The sequence below is a fragment of the Taeniopygia guttata genome, chromosome 37 (assembly GCF_048771995.1).
Source record: "Taeniopygia guttata chromosome 37, bTaeGut7.mat, whole genome shotgun sequence".
In the NCBI taxonomy this organism is placed as follows: Eukaryota; Metazoa; Chordata; class Aves; order Passeriformes; family Estrildidae; genus Taeniopygia; species Taeniopygia guttata.
The window spans coordinates 2,395,603-2,412,792 of NC_133062.1; the positions used below are offsets into that span (position 1 = coordinate 2,395,603).

General features: G+C 56.7%; 1 protein-coding gene across 1 annotated transcript in view; it reads left to right on the forward strand.

Moving 5' to 3' along the window:
* The first annotated feature begins 1,071 nt into the window (after window positions 1-1,071).
* The window catches only part of LOC140681552 (uncharacterized), a 38,967-nt gene continuing 22,848 nt past the window's right edge, over window positions 1,072-17,190 (forward strand). Inside the window, exon 1 of the mRNA XM_072921464.1 lies at window positions 1,072-1,412. Within this exon, the coding sequence (XP_072777565.1) occupies window positions 1,072-1,412 (341 nt within the window). The remainder of the gene's footprint in view (window positions 1,413-17,190) is intronic.

The following is a 17,190-nucleotide window of genomic DNA, read 5'->3' on the forward strand; positions in this document are numbered from 1 at the left end:
AAGCCAGATGGGGCCTTGTCCACCTTCTAAATACAGAAAGGTAAAGCCATGTTTGACTAATGAACACATCCAGTGATGATATTGCTAATAATGCATTGTTCAGGAGCAGCTACAAATACAAAATTGGATTAGAAAGTTCTCTTTGGTTACAAGATGCAGCTCAGGATGTGTAATCAGTTCCTATCTGTTAGAGGTGGTGTGCCCAATTCTGTTAATTGGGCAGTTTACTTTATCTCTTCCATAACCAATCATCTCTCTGGGAAATATCTTCTGCTAATGGGCCATTGTATGTCACTGCATGACTGATAAAAATGAAATCATCCCATTGTGAGATGCTCCACCCAGTGGGAGGAGCCAAGCATTCCTGCCTGGATATAATCTCAGACTTCAAACACCACAGCCAGCCTTTTCCCACTGCATTCTCAGAGGAGCAGCTTTTCTTCTGCACTGGATTCCCATAGGAAGATTCCCAACAACACCACTACTGGACCTACAGAGGCAAACACCGCCCTGCTCCAGGATCACTGCTTGAACAGAAGCACACCTGTCACTGCAGGAGGACTGCAGCCACCATTTAATTGGACTGCTGCCAACACCCTGACCCACAGTGTGTCAGGTCATATTCTGACTCGGTCAGTGGTTTTTCTTACGTTTGTCCCATTGCATTTGCATTTTTGATATTCTCCTAGTGAAGGACTGCTCCCTTTGGCACACAGGCAAATCCCATCCTGCCTTTTTCCTTCCTTGCCAGACGAGGAGCTGAAGATGGAGTCCAGAGTTGACAAATCCCCATGGCAGAACCTCATGGAAGAGGCTGTTTTGAGCGGCTCCATGGAACAGGAATCCAATGGGGAGGAAAAGCCACAGAGATCCCACAGGAGGAGGGGCTCCAAACCCAGCCCAGGGTGCTCTGAGGAGGAAAGACCCAACCTGTGCCAGGAAGGTGGACAGAGCTTCAGCAAGAGGTCAGAGCTGGTGGTCCATGAGCATCTTCAGAATGGGGAGAATCCCTACAAGTGCTTGGAGTGTGGAAAGAGCTTCAGACAGAGCTCAGACCTGCTCCGCCACCAGATGATCCACACGGGGGAATGGGCCTACGAGTGTGGGGAGTGTGGGAAGGGCTTCAGGTGCAGCTCTGACCTCATCACCCACCAACGCATCCACAATGGGGAGAGGCCTTACGAATGTCCTGAGTGTCCAAAAAGGTTTCACACCAGCTCCCATCTCCTTCTGCATGAGCGGATTCACACAGCCGAGAGGCCCTTCCGCTGCCCTGACTGCGGGGAGGGCTTCAAGCATAACTCCCACCTCGTCAGGCACCAGCGCATCCACACTGGGGAGAGGCCGTACAGGTGTCCCCAGTGTGGGAAGAGCTTCACCCAGAGGTCTAACCTTACCAGACACCAACGGAGGCACCAGTAAGAGAAGCCCTGCAAATGCCCTGACTGCAGGAAGAGCTTTGTCCAGCTTCATCCTCTATTGGAGGACCCATGTTGGGAAGAGATCTGGTGACCCATGTTCCCTGTGATCCATGCTGGGAAGACACCTCTTCCTTTTCCTGGCCCTGGCAATGACATGATGTGGGGTCAAATGACGTGAGGGTTTGGCCATTGTGTTGCAATTACATTCACTCTCACACTGATGTCCTTGCCAGGGGCAGGAAAGTGACTGTTTCTTTCCCCCAAGGAGAAGGGCGTCCTTTCCAGGAAGGAAGAAATACGTGTCTGGGAAGAGACAGTCGGTGGTGATGTACTTTTCCCTGTAAATGGTTTTTCTTACGATTTCTGTGTTCAATATTGTTTCTGTTCCTGTTTGTTCCTTATCACATTGCTGTTCTCAATAAATTGTTCTTAGCTCAGGATCTTTGTCTTTTGTGCTTTCCATGGGAGGCAGGAGGGCAGCAAGCTGCACTGCAGTATTACTGGGAGCAGGAAATTGGGGAATCCCATTCCTAAACCTGGGCCCATGGAAACCAGGATTGCGAGCTGGTCCCAGCCTTGGTGGCCATGGCAACAGCCTTGGGAGTGGCTCCCTGGCTGGGGCAGTGGGAACCTCTTCACTCTGGTGCCCAGGGACAGGACTGGAGGGAACGGCTGCAGCTGAGTCGGGGCAGCCTTAACTTGGATCTCAGGAAAAGGTTTTTCCCCAGAGGCTGCTGGGGCACTGCCCAGGCTCCCCAGGGAAAGGTCACAGCTCCAGGGCTCTCTGCACTCCAGCAGCATTTGGACACCACTGTTAGGCCCAGGTTGGCATTGTTGGGGTGTCCTGTGCAGGGCCAGCAGTTGGATTCGAGGATCCTGATGTATTCCACCCAGCTCAGCCAAAAATTCTGTGGTTCTGGGATCCCATGACCCTGGGAATGGGAGTGCCAATGGTTGCCATGGCAACAGACTCTGGCTCCAGGCCTGAGCTGGTGTCCATGGCAACCACCGCTGGCATGGGGTCTCCATGGAGCTGCCCAGGGACTGACCATAGCAACAGCAGCTGGGGATGGTTGCCATGGAAACTGAACAGAGAAACAGGGGCTGGGGATGTTTGCCATGGAAACTGACCATAGCAATGGAGGGGTTTAATGATAGTTTCCATGGAAATTGACCACAGAAATGAGGCCTGGTGATGTTTGCCTACTTAGCATCAGATTTGTCACACACACTCAGAGGGGTTCCATGAGGACTTTCCAAGAGTCTCCAGGCTCTTCAAGAGCTTGAATATCGCACACTGAGACAGGGGCTCCATGGAGACCTCCCAGGGCTTTCTGGGGACGGTAAGGAACTGAGTAGTCAGAGGCAGTCACAGCCATTCCATGGTGACATCCCAGAGGACCTTGTGCTGCAAAGCCACCGGTCTGTCACAGGCACTCATGAGGGCTCCACGATGATATCCCAGGAGTCCCCAGGCTGCCAAAGAGTCAGGATGTCCCAGACACTCACAGGGGTTTCTGTCACTGGCAGAGTGGGAGCTTCAGGCAAAAGCTTTATTTCTTTATTGGAGAAACTCCTGCTGAATCATGAGGTGGAGAAATGATACCCAGCAGCCACCCTGAATCCCCCAAAACTCTCCAGGACGTTTAGACTTCTAAAATTCCTTTAAGAGAGGAGCCTCTGAGTGGCTGGATCCAATCCCAACTCCAGACTTTCTCAAAGGTGTAAAAGATTGGACAGGTGGAATTGAACTTCAATTCAATTTGTCCCACAGGATTAGCGATGGAATACCAGATATATTTATAGAAATATAAAGGATCAGTTCATACCGAGTGCTATCCCACAGCACTTACAGGATGGCCAGGGTACCAGACCCAGTCAGCATGGGTTTACAAAGGGTAGATCATGTCTGAGCAACCTGGTCTTCTATGACCAGGTGACCCATCTGGTGGATGCAGGAAGGGCTGTGGATGTTGGCTATTTAGACTTCTACAAGGCCTTTGATACTGTCTCCTACAGCACTGGAGAAGCTGGCAGTCCACAGCTTGGACAGGAGCACTCTTTGCTGGGTTAGGAACTGGCTGGATGGCCAGGCCCAGAGAGTGGTGGTGAATGGTGCCGCATCCAGCTGGGGACAGTCACCAGTGGTGTCCCTCAGGGCTCTGTACTGGGACAAGTTCTATTTAATATTTTTATAGATGACATGGATGAGGGCATCAAGTCCATAATTAGTAAATTTGCATTCCCGTCTTTCCCCCCCCCACCCGGCCCTCCTTCGAGGGGCGGTGTTGGGGCGGGGGGGGTCTCTCTCGGCAGGCCGGGGCCGACAGGGGTAGACCCGGCGTCCTGCGCCCGGGGTAGACCTGTTGCACCCAAGCCCCAGGGTAGACCAGGCGTCCTGTACCCGGGGTAGAGACCGGGCGTCCTGCCGCCGGGGCAGACCTGTGTCACCCAAGCCCCGGGGTAGACCTGGCGTCCTGCACCCGGGGTAGACCTGTTGTCCCGGTGCCGGACGTCTCCTCCGGCCCCCGGCTTTAACGCGTGTGCCTGCGCCGGGCTAGGCCCTGTCGTCCTCCTCCGGCCCCGGCCTCCGGCTGCCCGGCCGGCGGGGCAGACCTGTTCCTCTGGAGCCCGGGTAGACCTGTTGTCCCGCGCACGACCGACCCTCCAGCCGCCTGGCGCCGGGCTAGAGAGGGAAGGAGCCGGCCGGTAGGAGCCGGCGGCGCTCCCGCCTCCTCCTTTGTGCCCAAAGCCACGGCAGCCCGGCTCCTGCCTCCCTTTCTGCGTCCCTCGCTTCCTTCGGCCGTCCTGCCCCGGGCTGGGACGGGGCCGGGCCGGGCTGGAGCGCCAAGGAAGGGAGGCCGTCAAAGCAGAAGGCTGGGCGAGAGCCGAAGAGAAGGCTTCTCGGAAAAGGGGCTGCCTCTGCCGCGGGCTCTGGCCCTGCCGGCCGAAGGCCCCGCCTGCCTCGGTGTGGGCCGGCTCCCGGCCCTGCCGCCGCTGCAGACGTGCCAAGCGGCCGAGCAGAGAGCGGGCGGGGGACGGGAGGGAAAAGGCTGCGGGCGGCGCCGGGGAGTCTGACGGGGCAGGGCGGGGCGCCCCCAACCGTCGATGGGCGGGCGGCTGCCACAGACAGGGCAGGGGCAGGGGGCAGGGACGGGGAGAGAGGCCACGCCAGAGTGCGTGCAGGAGCGGCGGGACGGGAGTGGGGGGGGATGCTCTGAGGGGGTGGAGTCGGATTGTGAGTGTGTGGAGCGGGCGTGTGTGTCCCTGTCTCTCTCTCTGTACCTCTCTCTCTTTCTCTCTGTGAGCGAGGGCCGAGGGCCGGCGTCTCCGTGCTGGCGCTGGGCACCTCGACACCGAGCCCCCGCAGCCCTCCCCAGTCCCCTGCCGAGGGCCGAAGGGCTCTGCGGACCGTGAAAGAAGCAGCCCAGGAGCGGCCCAGAAGCGACCGCCCGAGTCGCATCGGGGGCCGCCGCCGACGCGCTTCCCTTGCACGCTGGCCCCGCTGAGATGCTGTGGCCCCGTGGCCCCGGGGGCAGACCTCGTGTTCCGGGCGCTGGGGTAGACCTGTATTCCCGGCCCCGGGGTAGACCTATTGTCTGACCGCCAGGGTAGACCTCTTGTCTGGGAGCCGGGCTAGACCTGTTTCCAGGGACCCGGGGTAGACCTGTTGTCCGGCACCCGGGCTAGAGCTCTTCTCCGGGCGCCGGGGTAGACCTTATGTCCCGGCGCCGGGGTAGACCTTTTGTCCGGGCGGCAGGGTAGACCTTCGGTCCGGTCTTGGTCTCTCTCTCTCTCTCTACCCCCACGCCCGAAGAAGACGGCAGCCAACGGGCTTCCCCGCGCCCACCGCATCCCCGCGCGGTGGGGGGGTAAAACCCGCCGCCGCCGCCGCCGCCGCCGCCACCGCCGCCCGCGCGGCCAAGCCCCCGCCCCGCGTCTCGGGCCTGGGACCCGCGGGGAGGGAAGTCAAGGCCTCGCGAGCGCGGCCCCCCTCCCATCCCCCGGCGAGGGGAGAGGGCGCCTCTCTCTCTCGCGCGCGCGCGCCCGGAGCGCGCCGCCGGCGGCACGCGGCCCCTTGTTCGCGCCCGGTCGGGTCCGTGCGCGTGTGGGTGTGTGCCCGGGCCCCCGGGACTCCGCGTGCCGGGCCTGGGACCCGCGCGGAGGGGAGCGCCGAGGCGGACCGCGCTAGCGGGGGCGCTCGCGCGCGCCCCCAGCAACCGGGGCCCCCTGTCGGCCCCGGCCCGCCGAGAGAGACGGGAAACGAGACGGGAACGGAGGAGGAGGAGAGGGCGCGAGCGCGGCCCCGCCGCGGGGCCGGCCCCGCTTCTCTCCTTCGAGAGGAGGAGGAGGAGGAGATAGAGCGACAAAAGCTTGTGTCGAGGGCTGATTCTCAATAGATCGCAGCGAGGCAGCTGCTCTGCTACGTACGAAACCCTGACCCAGAATCAGGTCGTCTACGAATGATTTAGCGCCGGGTGCCCCACGATCATGCGGTACGCGACGGGGGAGAGGCGGCGCCGCATCCGTCCGCCCCTCCGCTCCCAACCACGAGCGGCGCTCCGCACCGGGCCCGCCCCGGGGCGGGGCGGGCGGCCGGCTATCGCGAGCCCACCGAGGCGCCGGCGGCGCTGCGGTATCGCTACGTCTAGGCGGGATTCTGACTTAGAGGCGTTCAGTCATAAGCCCGCAGATGGTAGCCTCGCGCCAGTGGCTCCTCAGCCAAGCGCACGCACCAGGGGTCTGAACCTGCGGTTCCTCTCGTACTGAGCAGGATTACTATTGCAACAACACATCATCAGTAGGGTAAAACTAACCTGTCTCACGACGGTCTAAACCCAGCTCACGTTCCCTATTAGTGGGTGACTTTTCTGACACCTCCTGCTTAAAACCCAAAAAGCCAGAAGGATCGTGAGGCCCCACTTTCACGGTCTGTATTCGTACTGAAAATCAAGATCAAGCGAGCTTTTGCCCTTCTGCTCCGCGGGAGGTTTCCGTCCTCCCTGAGCTCGCCTTAGGACACCTGCGTTACGCTTTGACAGGTGTACCGCCCCAGTCAAACTCCCCACCTGCCGCTGTCCCCGGAGCGGGTCGCGGCCGGCGCGCGCCGGCCGCTTGGCGCCAGAAGCGAGAGCCCCCCTCGGGGCTCGCCCCCCCGCCTCACCGGGTAAGTGAAAAAACGATCAGAGTAGTGGTATTTCACCGACGGCCGGGACGCCGACGGGCGGGTCGCCCCGCACCGCCGAGCGCGCGCCCGGCCTCCCACTTATTCTACACCTCTCATGTCTCTTCACAGCGCCAGACTAGAGTCAAGCTCAACAGGGTCTTCTTTCCCCGCTGATTCCGCCAAGCCCGTTCCCTTGGCTGTGGTTTCGCTGGATAGTAGGTAGGGACAGTGGGAATCTCGTTCATCCATTCATGCACATCACTAATTAGATGACGAGGCATTTGGCTATTTATCGAACACACATAAATTATATATGTTCCTTTTCCTGGTTAAGTAAAGGTGGCCTGTCCACCTTGGACAAATCCCGTGAATTGGTCCAAATCAGGTGGTAATTGACGCGTTATGAAATAGTAAAAGTCTGTTCCTACCTACTATCCGCTACCTAACTGGCTTGTGGCTGCCCTAACGTCTCTAGGTATCATCTATTTTATTAAAACATAGCTGTATAAAAAAGAACATTATGCAATTGTACAAAAATATAAAAATTATAACACTATCAAAATCCTAGACAAAACAAGAAAGGTACATAAACTAAGCATCTAAATAACCTGAATTACATAACCATTTGTCTGGCCCTACTGGCAAACATATGTACAATGTCCACAGATGAAAAGAGCGCTACTGTGGAAAAAGTCTCTGCCATTTTTACTTGCCTCGACTTGGAGAGGCCAAGCTCAGTCAAAAGTTTAAAGTTATCTTGGTGCCATTTCCCCCACGCTCCTAGGGGAAAGCCCACAAAAGTAACGTCCTTTGCATTCGTGAGATGTCTTACTTCCATTTCCAGGTGTTTGTACTTTCTCACTTTCTTTGCAGCGGCTTCCTCCAGCGATGATTTGGCTGCTTCATACCGTACTGTCACATCCACGACAAGTGCACGGGCATCCTTCACAAATATCAAATCAGGTTTGTACAGTTCCTTGTTGGAATCCCTTATGTGCGGTTCCTTGAACACTACCCAGTCCTTCTTCTTCGCCTCCTCGAGAAGCAGTTCGCAGATATAATTGTGCCTCTTGATTCGGGCGTCCTGTGTCACTGGGCAGTTGCCGATGATGTGGGCGCAGGATTCAATGTCCGCATCGCAGTACCTACACGCCTTGATGTACTGGTCTTGTCTACCCCGGCTAGAAATTCTCTCGTGGGGTAAACGTTGGCCCTGAGTTGTAGTGCAGTGAGGAGTTTCCTGTGAGGTATGCTTCTGTAGTATTGGATCCAATGATTACTAATTTTGTCTCTTTCAAAATTTACAATTCCGCGGCCTTGGGATGCCAATTTGGTCCATTTTTTGAATTCGTTTTTCCTCCAATTGCAAGGCCTTAGAAATTTATCTTTCTGGGTCGGTGCTTCCCACTCCGAATTTGTGCTCACGTTGTTAGGCGGTTCACTCGACGGTGGTGCTTCCCAAATGGAGGGTATGTTCTCTCTGTCCCCTCCAGCTTGAATCCACAATTTCTTATGCAGCTGTTCCATTTTATCTTTTTCCATGAAGCATTTCATCGTCTCGTCAGATGACTGTGCGATCCAATGCAGTCTACGGGCCTGCACGCTGGGGATCAGTCCTGCCAATTTGGTGATGCCCAAACCGCCGTCTCTCGTGCTCGAGTACAAGATGCCATCGCAGGTGCACGGAGGAAGGTGAAGCCATTCCTTGACTGCTGTCCGGATCTTCTGGTCAAGGGTTTCGAGTAGTGCAATTTTCACTTCTGAGTGGTCAGCTATGTAGATCAGCCGAGGGATGGTGTATGTTTTGAGAATATCAGTTTTCTGCAGAGGTTTAAGTGGTGCTTGATCGATCCGCTGAAGCCAAAAATCTAGTTTTGTGGAGAGACCGGACCTTGCTATTCCAATCCACGGTCAAACTGCAGGCCGAGGTATTTCTCAGATTCACCGGGGTCGATCATGTTCAGGGGTGTGCCGTTGATAGTCCAGGCAGCGCAGTCATTGATGATGTAAGAGTCCTTTGTCGGTTTGATGTAAAAGCCGTGGCACTTTTGCCCCTGTGTTTTGAGACCGGTCAGATTGCAGAAGGTCTCCAGTATGCTAATATTTGTATTCATATTTTCCCAGGAGTCGCTCAGCAAAACCAGATCGTCTGCAAATGCCGTCGCTGTGATGCTGCTCTGTCCTCGGTGGTGTCCTTTGCCACTCTCTTCCAGCTTGCATAATAGAGGGTCCATTGCCAGGTTAAATAAAAGGGGCGACATCGGGTCACCCTGCTTTACTCCAACCCGGATCTGGATTTTGTCTGTGTGTGTGTTCCTCTTCGTGGTGATATACGTACTGATGTTCTCTTACATATTTCTCACCAGACCGACAATGTGCGGATCCACCTCTCTTTGCTGCAAAGCATGAATGATGTGCTGGTGGCTTACGGTGTCAAAAGCCTTGGCAATGTCCACGAATACAACACCCAGTGGTCTGTGTTCTCTTTTGGCCGACCAAATTATAGTTTGCAGGAGTTTTAAGTTTTCAGAGCATCCCGCTGCTCGGATAAAGCCTCTTTGCCTTGGGTTCAGGGGGCACGCTTTGCTCAGCCTAGCTGTTACAATCCTGGAGAACAGTCTCAGCAAGATGGAACCGATCGTGATAGGTCTCCAGTTATTAATGTCTTTCAAACGATCCGGCTTTGTTGATTTTGGAATTAAAACGGTTCTGCACCCCCTCACCATGTCCGGGATTTTACCAGTTGTTAACCATAAATTGAAAATCTCCATGGTCCGGGAAAACTCGGGATCCATCTTTACGACGTCCCCAAGAGTAATCCCGTCTGGACCGGGAGCTGAGCCTTTGCTCATTTCCTGCACATTTTTCTCAATTTCTTTAGCTGTAATTAATTCTCTGAAGGCAGTGTTGTCAGCCTTCCCGTACGTTTTAAAGTCCCCAAGGCTTTTAAAGTTTCCAGTTTTTTCCCATCTTGTTTTAAAAACCGAATAAATTTCACTGGGTGGTATGTCACAAGACAAGCATTCAATGTCATCTAAAATAATTTTAGCCAGTTTCCCTCTATCAAGATAAAATAAACCCTGGAACCGAAGATAATTACCGTTTTTGATTGCTCTGTCCTTCATCCACTTCTGAAAAGGTTTCTTTGGGCGTTTCTCCCGGGTCACCGTATCCTTCTTATCTCGGGTTGTCGTTCTTATCTGGCTTATGGATTCCAGGCATCCGAAGCAGTCCTTCGCTGTCTGATTGATTACTAACTGTATATCCCGGCCTTCCCTTACCTGCTTGAATGCCCGGGGGAAGGTGTTAAGTGCCCCAGCTGATAAGCGTTCCTCTAGTGTCTTTTTATAGTAAGCCTGCAGCTGTCCTTCTGATTTTTGCTTGGTGGTTCTCTGCCGTCCCTTGCCCTTATCAGGGTGGTGTCTTATCTCGTCCATTGTTCTCCCTCTGGCAGCTGCCCTGCCTGGCAGAGGGCGTCTCCCAGGTCCATTATCTCTGGCCTCTGCCTGGGCGTGGTGACTCATCTCAGGCTCCGTTCTCAAGCCCGCAGCTGCTCTCCTGGTGCGATGACACACTCCAGGCTCCTCACGTGTCTCCTCTGCTGGTTTTCTGGGCAGCAATCTCCTTTTATCACTAATCTGTTTAGCTGTTTTGGTGGTTATGTGCTCTGCAATAAGCTTATTAATATTTTTGTTTCCCTCGAACTGAGCCTCCAGTCTTATTAGTAATTCTTCCTCCTCCTTTGTCCAGCACCTTTTGTGAGCACCTCTATTTGATGTTTCTTTCGGTTGGGAAGCAACAATCCTTTCCTGATTTCTCACTGCCGGGTGTGCCAATCTCTTATGTTGTCCCAGGCCAATTTTGGTTGTAAAATCTCTGTTGCATACCTCACAGATCCACTCCCCAGCTGGGGCTTTCTCCGTCTCTGGACCCCTGCAATTTGGAAAATGACAAACAACACTGTGATAGTTACTATTTTCCTTTCCACATTTTGCACACCGAAAACAAACCCCCCTTTTCCCGTGTGACACTTTCAGATGTTCAATCAGATTCAACACAGAGTTTACCCGGGTGCCACAGCAAGGACAAGGTGGATTTTTGTCGGGAACAGTCACCACCACTTTTTCCTCCCCAGTCTGTTCCCCATGTTTCCCAGGCGTTGGAGGAGATGTTTTTGGCGCGTCCTCGTTCTCCTTCTCGCTGCTCCCCTCTTCAGGTACAAACGGTTCACTGTCTCGTGGGAGGCTAGAATGTAAAGTTTCTCCCACACACGGTTGTGGTGCAAGTTGTTCATACACCTCAGGCAACCCGCTCAATCCCTCCCAATCTGCAGCAAAACGAACACACACATACACATGCAAGTCCAATCTATAGAACTCTAAGTTCACCAGCAAAGCCAAATCATTTTCTGCCAAATTGGGGGGAAATTTAGATGGTAAAAATTGAGCCACCAGGTCTACCTGGTCATTTTTGGATAACAGGTCAACCTGGTGCTTAGGAAATACAGACACCAGGTCAACCCGCTGGGACTTAGACGAGGGTCCTGGGTGGCTCGAGGACACCAGGTCGACCCAGTCGGAGCGGGACGTCTGAGTGCCGACCGATACCCTCAGAAGGCATACCGGTAGCCCCAGACCCCCCCCTCCCCAAAGTCGGATCCGGAATTTGCCAAGGAATTGGGACCACGTTCGATGGCGAGAACGGAGTGGGTGGTCAGTCCACTTTCCAAACTCATTGCCCCTGCTGAAACCGGGGGGCCAGGTTTCGGGCAAGAAGCCATGGGGCTTTTTACCGAAGAATTTGTTTCACCGAGTTTAGGCAGGAGTTACGTTGGACTGGTGAGTCCCAACGGCTCCGTACCTGGGGCAGAGATCGACTTAGTCACCCTTCGGAGGGCTACCAGCGGGACCACGAGGAGGTGTGATTTCTGCAGCGATGCCCAGTTGTAACTAGACCCTTAAGAGAGTCATAGTTACTCCCGCCGTTAACCCGCGCGTCATTGAATTTCTTCACTTTGACATTCAGAGCACTGGGCAGAAATCACATCGCGTCAACACCTGCCGCAGGCCTTCGCGATGCTTTGTTTTAATGAAACAGTCGGATTCCCCTGGTCCGCACCAGTTCTGAGCCGGCTGCTAGGCGCCGGCCAAAGCGGGGCGCCGGCCTGGGGACCCCCCCCGGGGACCCACCCCCGCGCGCGAACCGCTCGGCCGACGCCGGCCGCGGCCGCGCACGCGCACGCCGGGGCCGCCCAACCGTGCGCCACGGAGACCCCGCCGCCGGGGAAACCGCCGGCGGGGCGCGCGGTGCGCGGCCGACCAGCGCCGGCGGCGGCGGCGGCTGCCACTGGGGCGATCCATAGGAAGGGCCCGGCGTGTGTCCAGAGTTGCCGCCGTGCGCGCGCGCGCCCCGGCGCCCGGGCGGGCCACGCGGAGCGCACTCACCCACGCGCGGCGCCTCGTCCAGCCGCGGCGCGCGCCCAGCCCCGCTTCGCGCCCCAGCCCGACCGACCCAGCCCTTAGAGCCAATCCTTATCCCGAAGTTACGGATCCGGCTTGCCGACTTCCCTTACCTACATTGTTCCAACATGCCAGAGACTGTTCACCTTGGAGACCGGCTGCGGATATGGGTACGGCCCGGCGCGAGACTTACACCCTCTCCCCCGGATTTTCACGGGCCAACGAGAGCTCACCGGACGCCGCCGGAACCGCGACGCTTTCCAAGGCGCGGGCCCCTCTCTTGGGGCGAACCCATTCCAGGGCGCCCAGCCCTTCACAAAGAAAAGAGAACTCTCCCCGGGGCTCCCGCCGGCTTCTCCGGGATCGGTTGCGTCACCGCACTGGGCGCCTCGCGGCGCCCGTCTCCGCCACTCCGGATTCGGGGATCTGAACCCGACTCCCTTTCGATCGGCTGAGGGCAACGGAGGCCATCGCCCGCCCCTTCGGAACGGCGCTCGCCTATCGCTTAGGACCGACTGACCCATGTTCAACTGCTGTTCACATGGAACCCTGCTCCACTTCGGCCTTCAAAGCTCTCGTTTGAATATTTGCTACTACCACCAAGATCTGCACCTGCGGCGGCTCCACCCGGGCCCGCGCCCCAGGCTTCGAGGCGCACCGCAGTGGCCCTCCTACTCGTCGCGGCCTAGTGATTTATTAAAATATGGATATTGATCTAGTATCGATATCCAACTGTGACGGACAAAAACTCTCTAACAGTTTAAAGTTAGAAAGTGTATGTTTATTCGACGCCGGGCAGCGTGCGGGATAGCTCCCAAATACACACCGCACCTTCCAGGTGATTACAGAGTCTTTTTATCCATACAAGTATTGAATATACAAAATACAAATGCATATTCATCATTTTGGTACATCCCATTCCCCGCTTCGTATGCTAATCACTCCAAAAGCTATTAAGCATGCGTGGTTTGTCCCTTGAAATGGGCCGGTGGTCCCTTTCATGGGGAGGGGTCCCAAAATGAGGAAGTAAATGAAGTCTTCCTCGTTCTGACCTTTCTACCTTTTCAATGCAAGTATGACAAATGAACTCTTGGTAGAACTCCCATTCCTTGTCTTCAATTGGTTTCAGAACAGAGGAGGCCCACAATTGTCTTATGTTCCTAAAAGCTATTTATCAGTTTCTATATTCTTCATTATAAACCCAGCTAACCAAACATTGTGCTGACAAGCAATTAATTATTAGTTAACTACTAACTCCTAACTTCATCAAGGCCTACTCATTTATTATTCTTATTTTAGTTAACTCTAGTAAGACTTATTTCTCTTAGCTCCTCAAAATCTCTAAATGCCTTAAAGTTTACGTTTCAAGATGAGCAAGTGCTACAGTTGTGCCTGGAAGGCACCTGCAACAGAGAGGCCTCGGGAAGGCTACAGGGCAGTAAGTCTTGCAGTCTGTCTTCGAGGGCACAGCAAGAGAGAAGTCTCAGAAAAGAAACGGGACAGCAAGTCCCGCAGTCCGTCCTCGAAGGCACTGGCGGCAGGGATGGCAGATGCTTTGGAAATGCTCCGGGCCACCGAATCCTGCAGTCCGGCCTCAACGTCAACTGCACAGGGAATGCCTTGGAAAAGCTCCGGGTCAGCAAGGAAGGGGTTGGCTGTGTGGGGGCTCCGCACAGCACTGCTCTGTCCCGTCCTGTCCCGTTGGGTGCACCGAGCACTGTGGCATGGCCGTGTTGCCGCCAGCACGTATGTCAGGATGTGTCACAAAGGGTCACCCTTGTACACTCTGGCCCTTTCCATCCCACAGTGACCACAGTGTCACAAAGAGCCCAAGGACACACATCCACGTGCCCTGGGGACACACCCACTCCACCCAAACTGCTCCAGCTTGCAAGGAAGACCTTCCCCCAAGTGGTGAAGACACCACCCAAGGGGTGAAGTTCCAACAGGAACTTTAGGAACGGCCCAAACAACAAGCAGCTGCTCCTCTGCTCTGCCTGCTCAGGGCTGCAGAAGGAGCCCTCACAGCTGCCAACAGAGCCGAAGCAGGAAGGACACCTGGAGCTTCTACAGAAGCTGCCATGGCCTCTTTGGGACCAGTTCCAGTGCTGGATGGCCCTCATACATGCAGGTCTGTGACACAGACACGGGACATGTAGGCCAGAGCACAAATGCTGCTCTGACTCCTGGCGAGCACTGACATCAGCAGGTGTGGCAGAGTCCCTGCCAAAGGAGACCAGCCACCCCAAACTCTGCCAGTGCTGGTGCCTGTCAGCTGCCACAGAGACCTGTGGCCCCGCGGGACTTGTGTGCCAGAGGACAGCCAAAGCCAACGTGCCTTGGTGTCTATGGGATCCTTTCTGCAGGTGGCTGCAGGCAGGAGCACCTGGAGCAGCACTTGGTAGCCACACTTGGTAGCTGTCAAAAGCTGTTTCTCCTTCCTAGAATGATTTTTGCTTGGAAGTGATAATCTGCAGCATAAAAACACCATCCACTGTTGACTTCCAGAGGACAATGACATTCTTACAGAGATACTGTCAAGTTCCCTTGTGTCCTTCTGTTTTTCTTGCTTTCTGGGAAAGAACATCAGCCCAGCATCTGATGCCCAATGCTCCGGTTGCTGCCTGGCTGGCTGTGGCCAGCAGCTCATGTCCAAAGACAAGCGGGTGCTGCCTTCTGGGCAAGGGAATGGACAGGCACGAGCAGAGAATTTCCCTGGTGAAGCTGGGAGGAACCTGGGGAAATGCAGAAGACTGGGATAACGCTGGCATGAGAGAAGCCGTTCTGTGTCCCTGATGACGGGGCCAGCACTGTGAAGGAAGAGCCAAGAGAAGCACTGGAAGCAGACACATCCTGCCGCTTTCTGCTGTTCCACGGACACGGAACACACTTGTTCCCACAGCTCCAGAAGACTTGATTCAGGAAGAAAAACATTCAGCAGGACCACCAAAGGCCAAGGGGCTTCTGGCCACTTTCCCTTGCCCACCGCATACTTGGGCAACTTGCCGAGTGCAAGCGCCCTTTTTCCACTCCTCCCCATTGGCCTGAAGAATGTGGGCACCAAGAGAAAGCTCCTGGACCTCCGGGTATGACAACAGCAATTTATTAATGCTACCCTGGGGTGAAAGGAAGTGCTTTCAGAAGGGGTTGGTCCCCGCAGGCTCAGGTGGCCCCAGCAGACGCAGCCTGGCGGATCAGTTCTCCACAGCGCTGCAGCAGGACAGCCAGCCCCGGCGACACGGGAAAGGCCGTGACTTCCAGAGCCGGCGGAGTTGATCTTGCACATTCTGGAGCCGGGAGGAGGGAATGGCCTGCACAGCTAAATTGATGTAGTGAGTTTGAAGGGCCAGGCATGAGATGACAGGGCTGGCGTCATTCGCCATGTCCTGAAGGGCTGCGAGAGAGAGGAACAGAGCCACCGTCAGAGCCTGTGTCTGCAGAAACATGGGGACACCCTCCTGCCATGTCCATGCCAGGCAGCTCTTGCCATGGCCTGGAGGAAGCAGGAGACAAGAAGGGTGAGCTGGAAGGTGCTGGCCACGAATCTGCCACAGGCCCCCGAAAGGTCTGTGTGCTCAGCCCACGCTGCCCTTGGTGCACGCCGGGCCAGGGAAGGCAGCTGCCAGCGGCAGCCCCCGCTGAGAGCCCGTTGGCCTCACTCACCCCTGCAGAGGATCCGGAACTCTAGCTGCTGTCCTCTCAGGCAGCGCCCGGCGATCCCTTGGGAACAGAGAGCGTGAGCTGGCTGGAGAGCCACAGCTGCCGCCCACGGGCGCTGCCAGCCCTGAGGCCACACGGCCTCCTGGCCCGGCAGGGCTCAGCCCGGGCCCCTGCCGCATCCTGCCGCCCAAGGGCACGGCTGCCAGAGGGCGGTGGCAGCGCCGAGGCCAGGCGGGGCTCCAGATGGCCGCGCTGGGATGCTGCTGCCGGGGCAGCAGGCGGGGCTGGGGCCGAGCTGCGGCGGGGCGGGGAAGGAGCCGGGCTGCTGGCTCACCCATGAACCTGACGGCCGCCTCTTGCAGGGGCTCCTGTGGGCTCTGCAGGTAGGGCAGGGCCCGGCGCAGGTGCTCGGCCGCTCGGCTCCTGTCCTCTGCCAGCTGGAGAGAGCAGCAGGCACAAAGGGAAGGGTTGGTGTGGGCCCTGCCCCTCGGCCGGGCGCTCCCTAGGCCGGGCGCCGCTCCCCCTGCCCGCACAGCCCCGAGGCCCGGCCAGCAGCCGCAGGCGCCGGGCTCCGCAGGGAGCAGAGGGCCCGGCGAGCCGCGGTGCCGCCCCGCGGCAGAGCCCGGCTGCCTCGGGGCTCCCTCAGCGCCGGGCTTGGGGCCAGAGGAGCCTGGAGCAGGGCCCGGGTGGCCCCGGGAAGGCAGCGGCGTGTGGGGCGCCGGCCGGTGCCCCTGCGTGCAGCACTGGGCAGGGGCTGCAGCTGCCAGCCCCACAGACTGGGCACCATGGGCAGGCGGCTTCTCCAGGCTGGGGCTGGGGCTTCTGGGCTGTCCTTACCAAGTGCTCGGCAAAGCTCCACATCTGATCTCTGTTCACCAGGTGCTGAAGATCCCTTCTCTTCAGGAACCTTACTGCAGAAAGCAGCGTTTCCTGAGAGGCCTGCAGAGCGGCAGAGAGACGGAGATGGCACCGCAGCCCAGGGCACAGGAGCCGCGTCCCTGTGCCAAGGCCAGGAGGGAGCTGGAGCCCATGAGGAGGAGCCAGGCTGTGGGGAGACAGCTGAGCCCCCTGCCATGGGGACCCCGGCGCCCAGGAGCCCTCACCTGTGCCACACCCCAGTTCTCATCGTGGCAGTTGAAGAAGAGTGGGAGCAGGCTCTGCCTCACATGCTTCTTCAGGGGCTTTTTTCCCTTGGCCACCACCAAGTTCATCACCTCTTGGAAGAGGCGAACGGAGAGCAGCTTCACAAGGCTGTTGTCCTGTTGGAAAGGAAGCAAAACCCCTCCACATCAGCTGCTTCAGGTCCCCCTATGAACAGGCCCAAGGCACCGGGCTTCCAGGCGGCGCCCGGTGCCCATGGCTGGGGGCACAGAGCTTTACATTGTCGAAGAGTTGCCAGAGCGCCTCAGCCAGCTGCAGGGCGATGGGGCTGGCTATTGCTATCTCTTTGTTGAAGAGCAGAGAGCTGAGAACAACGACGGTC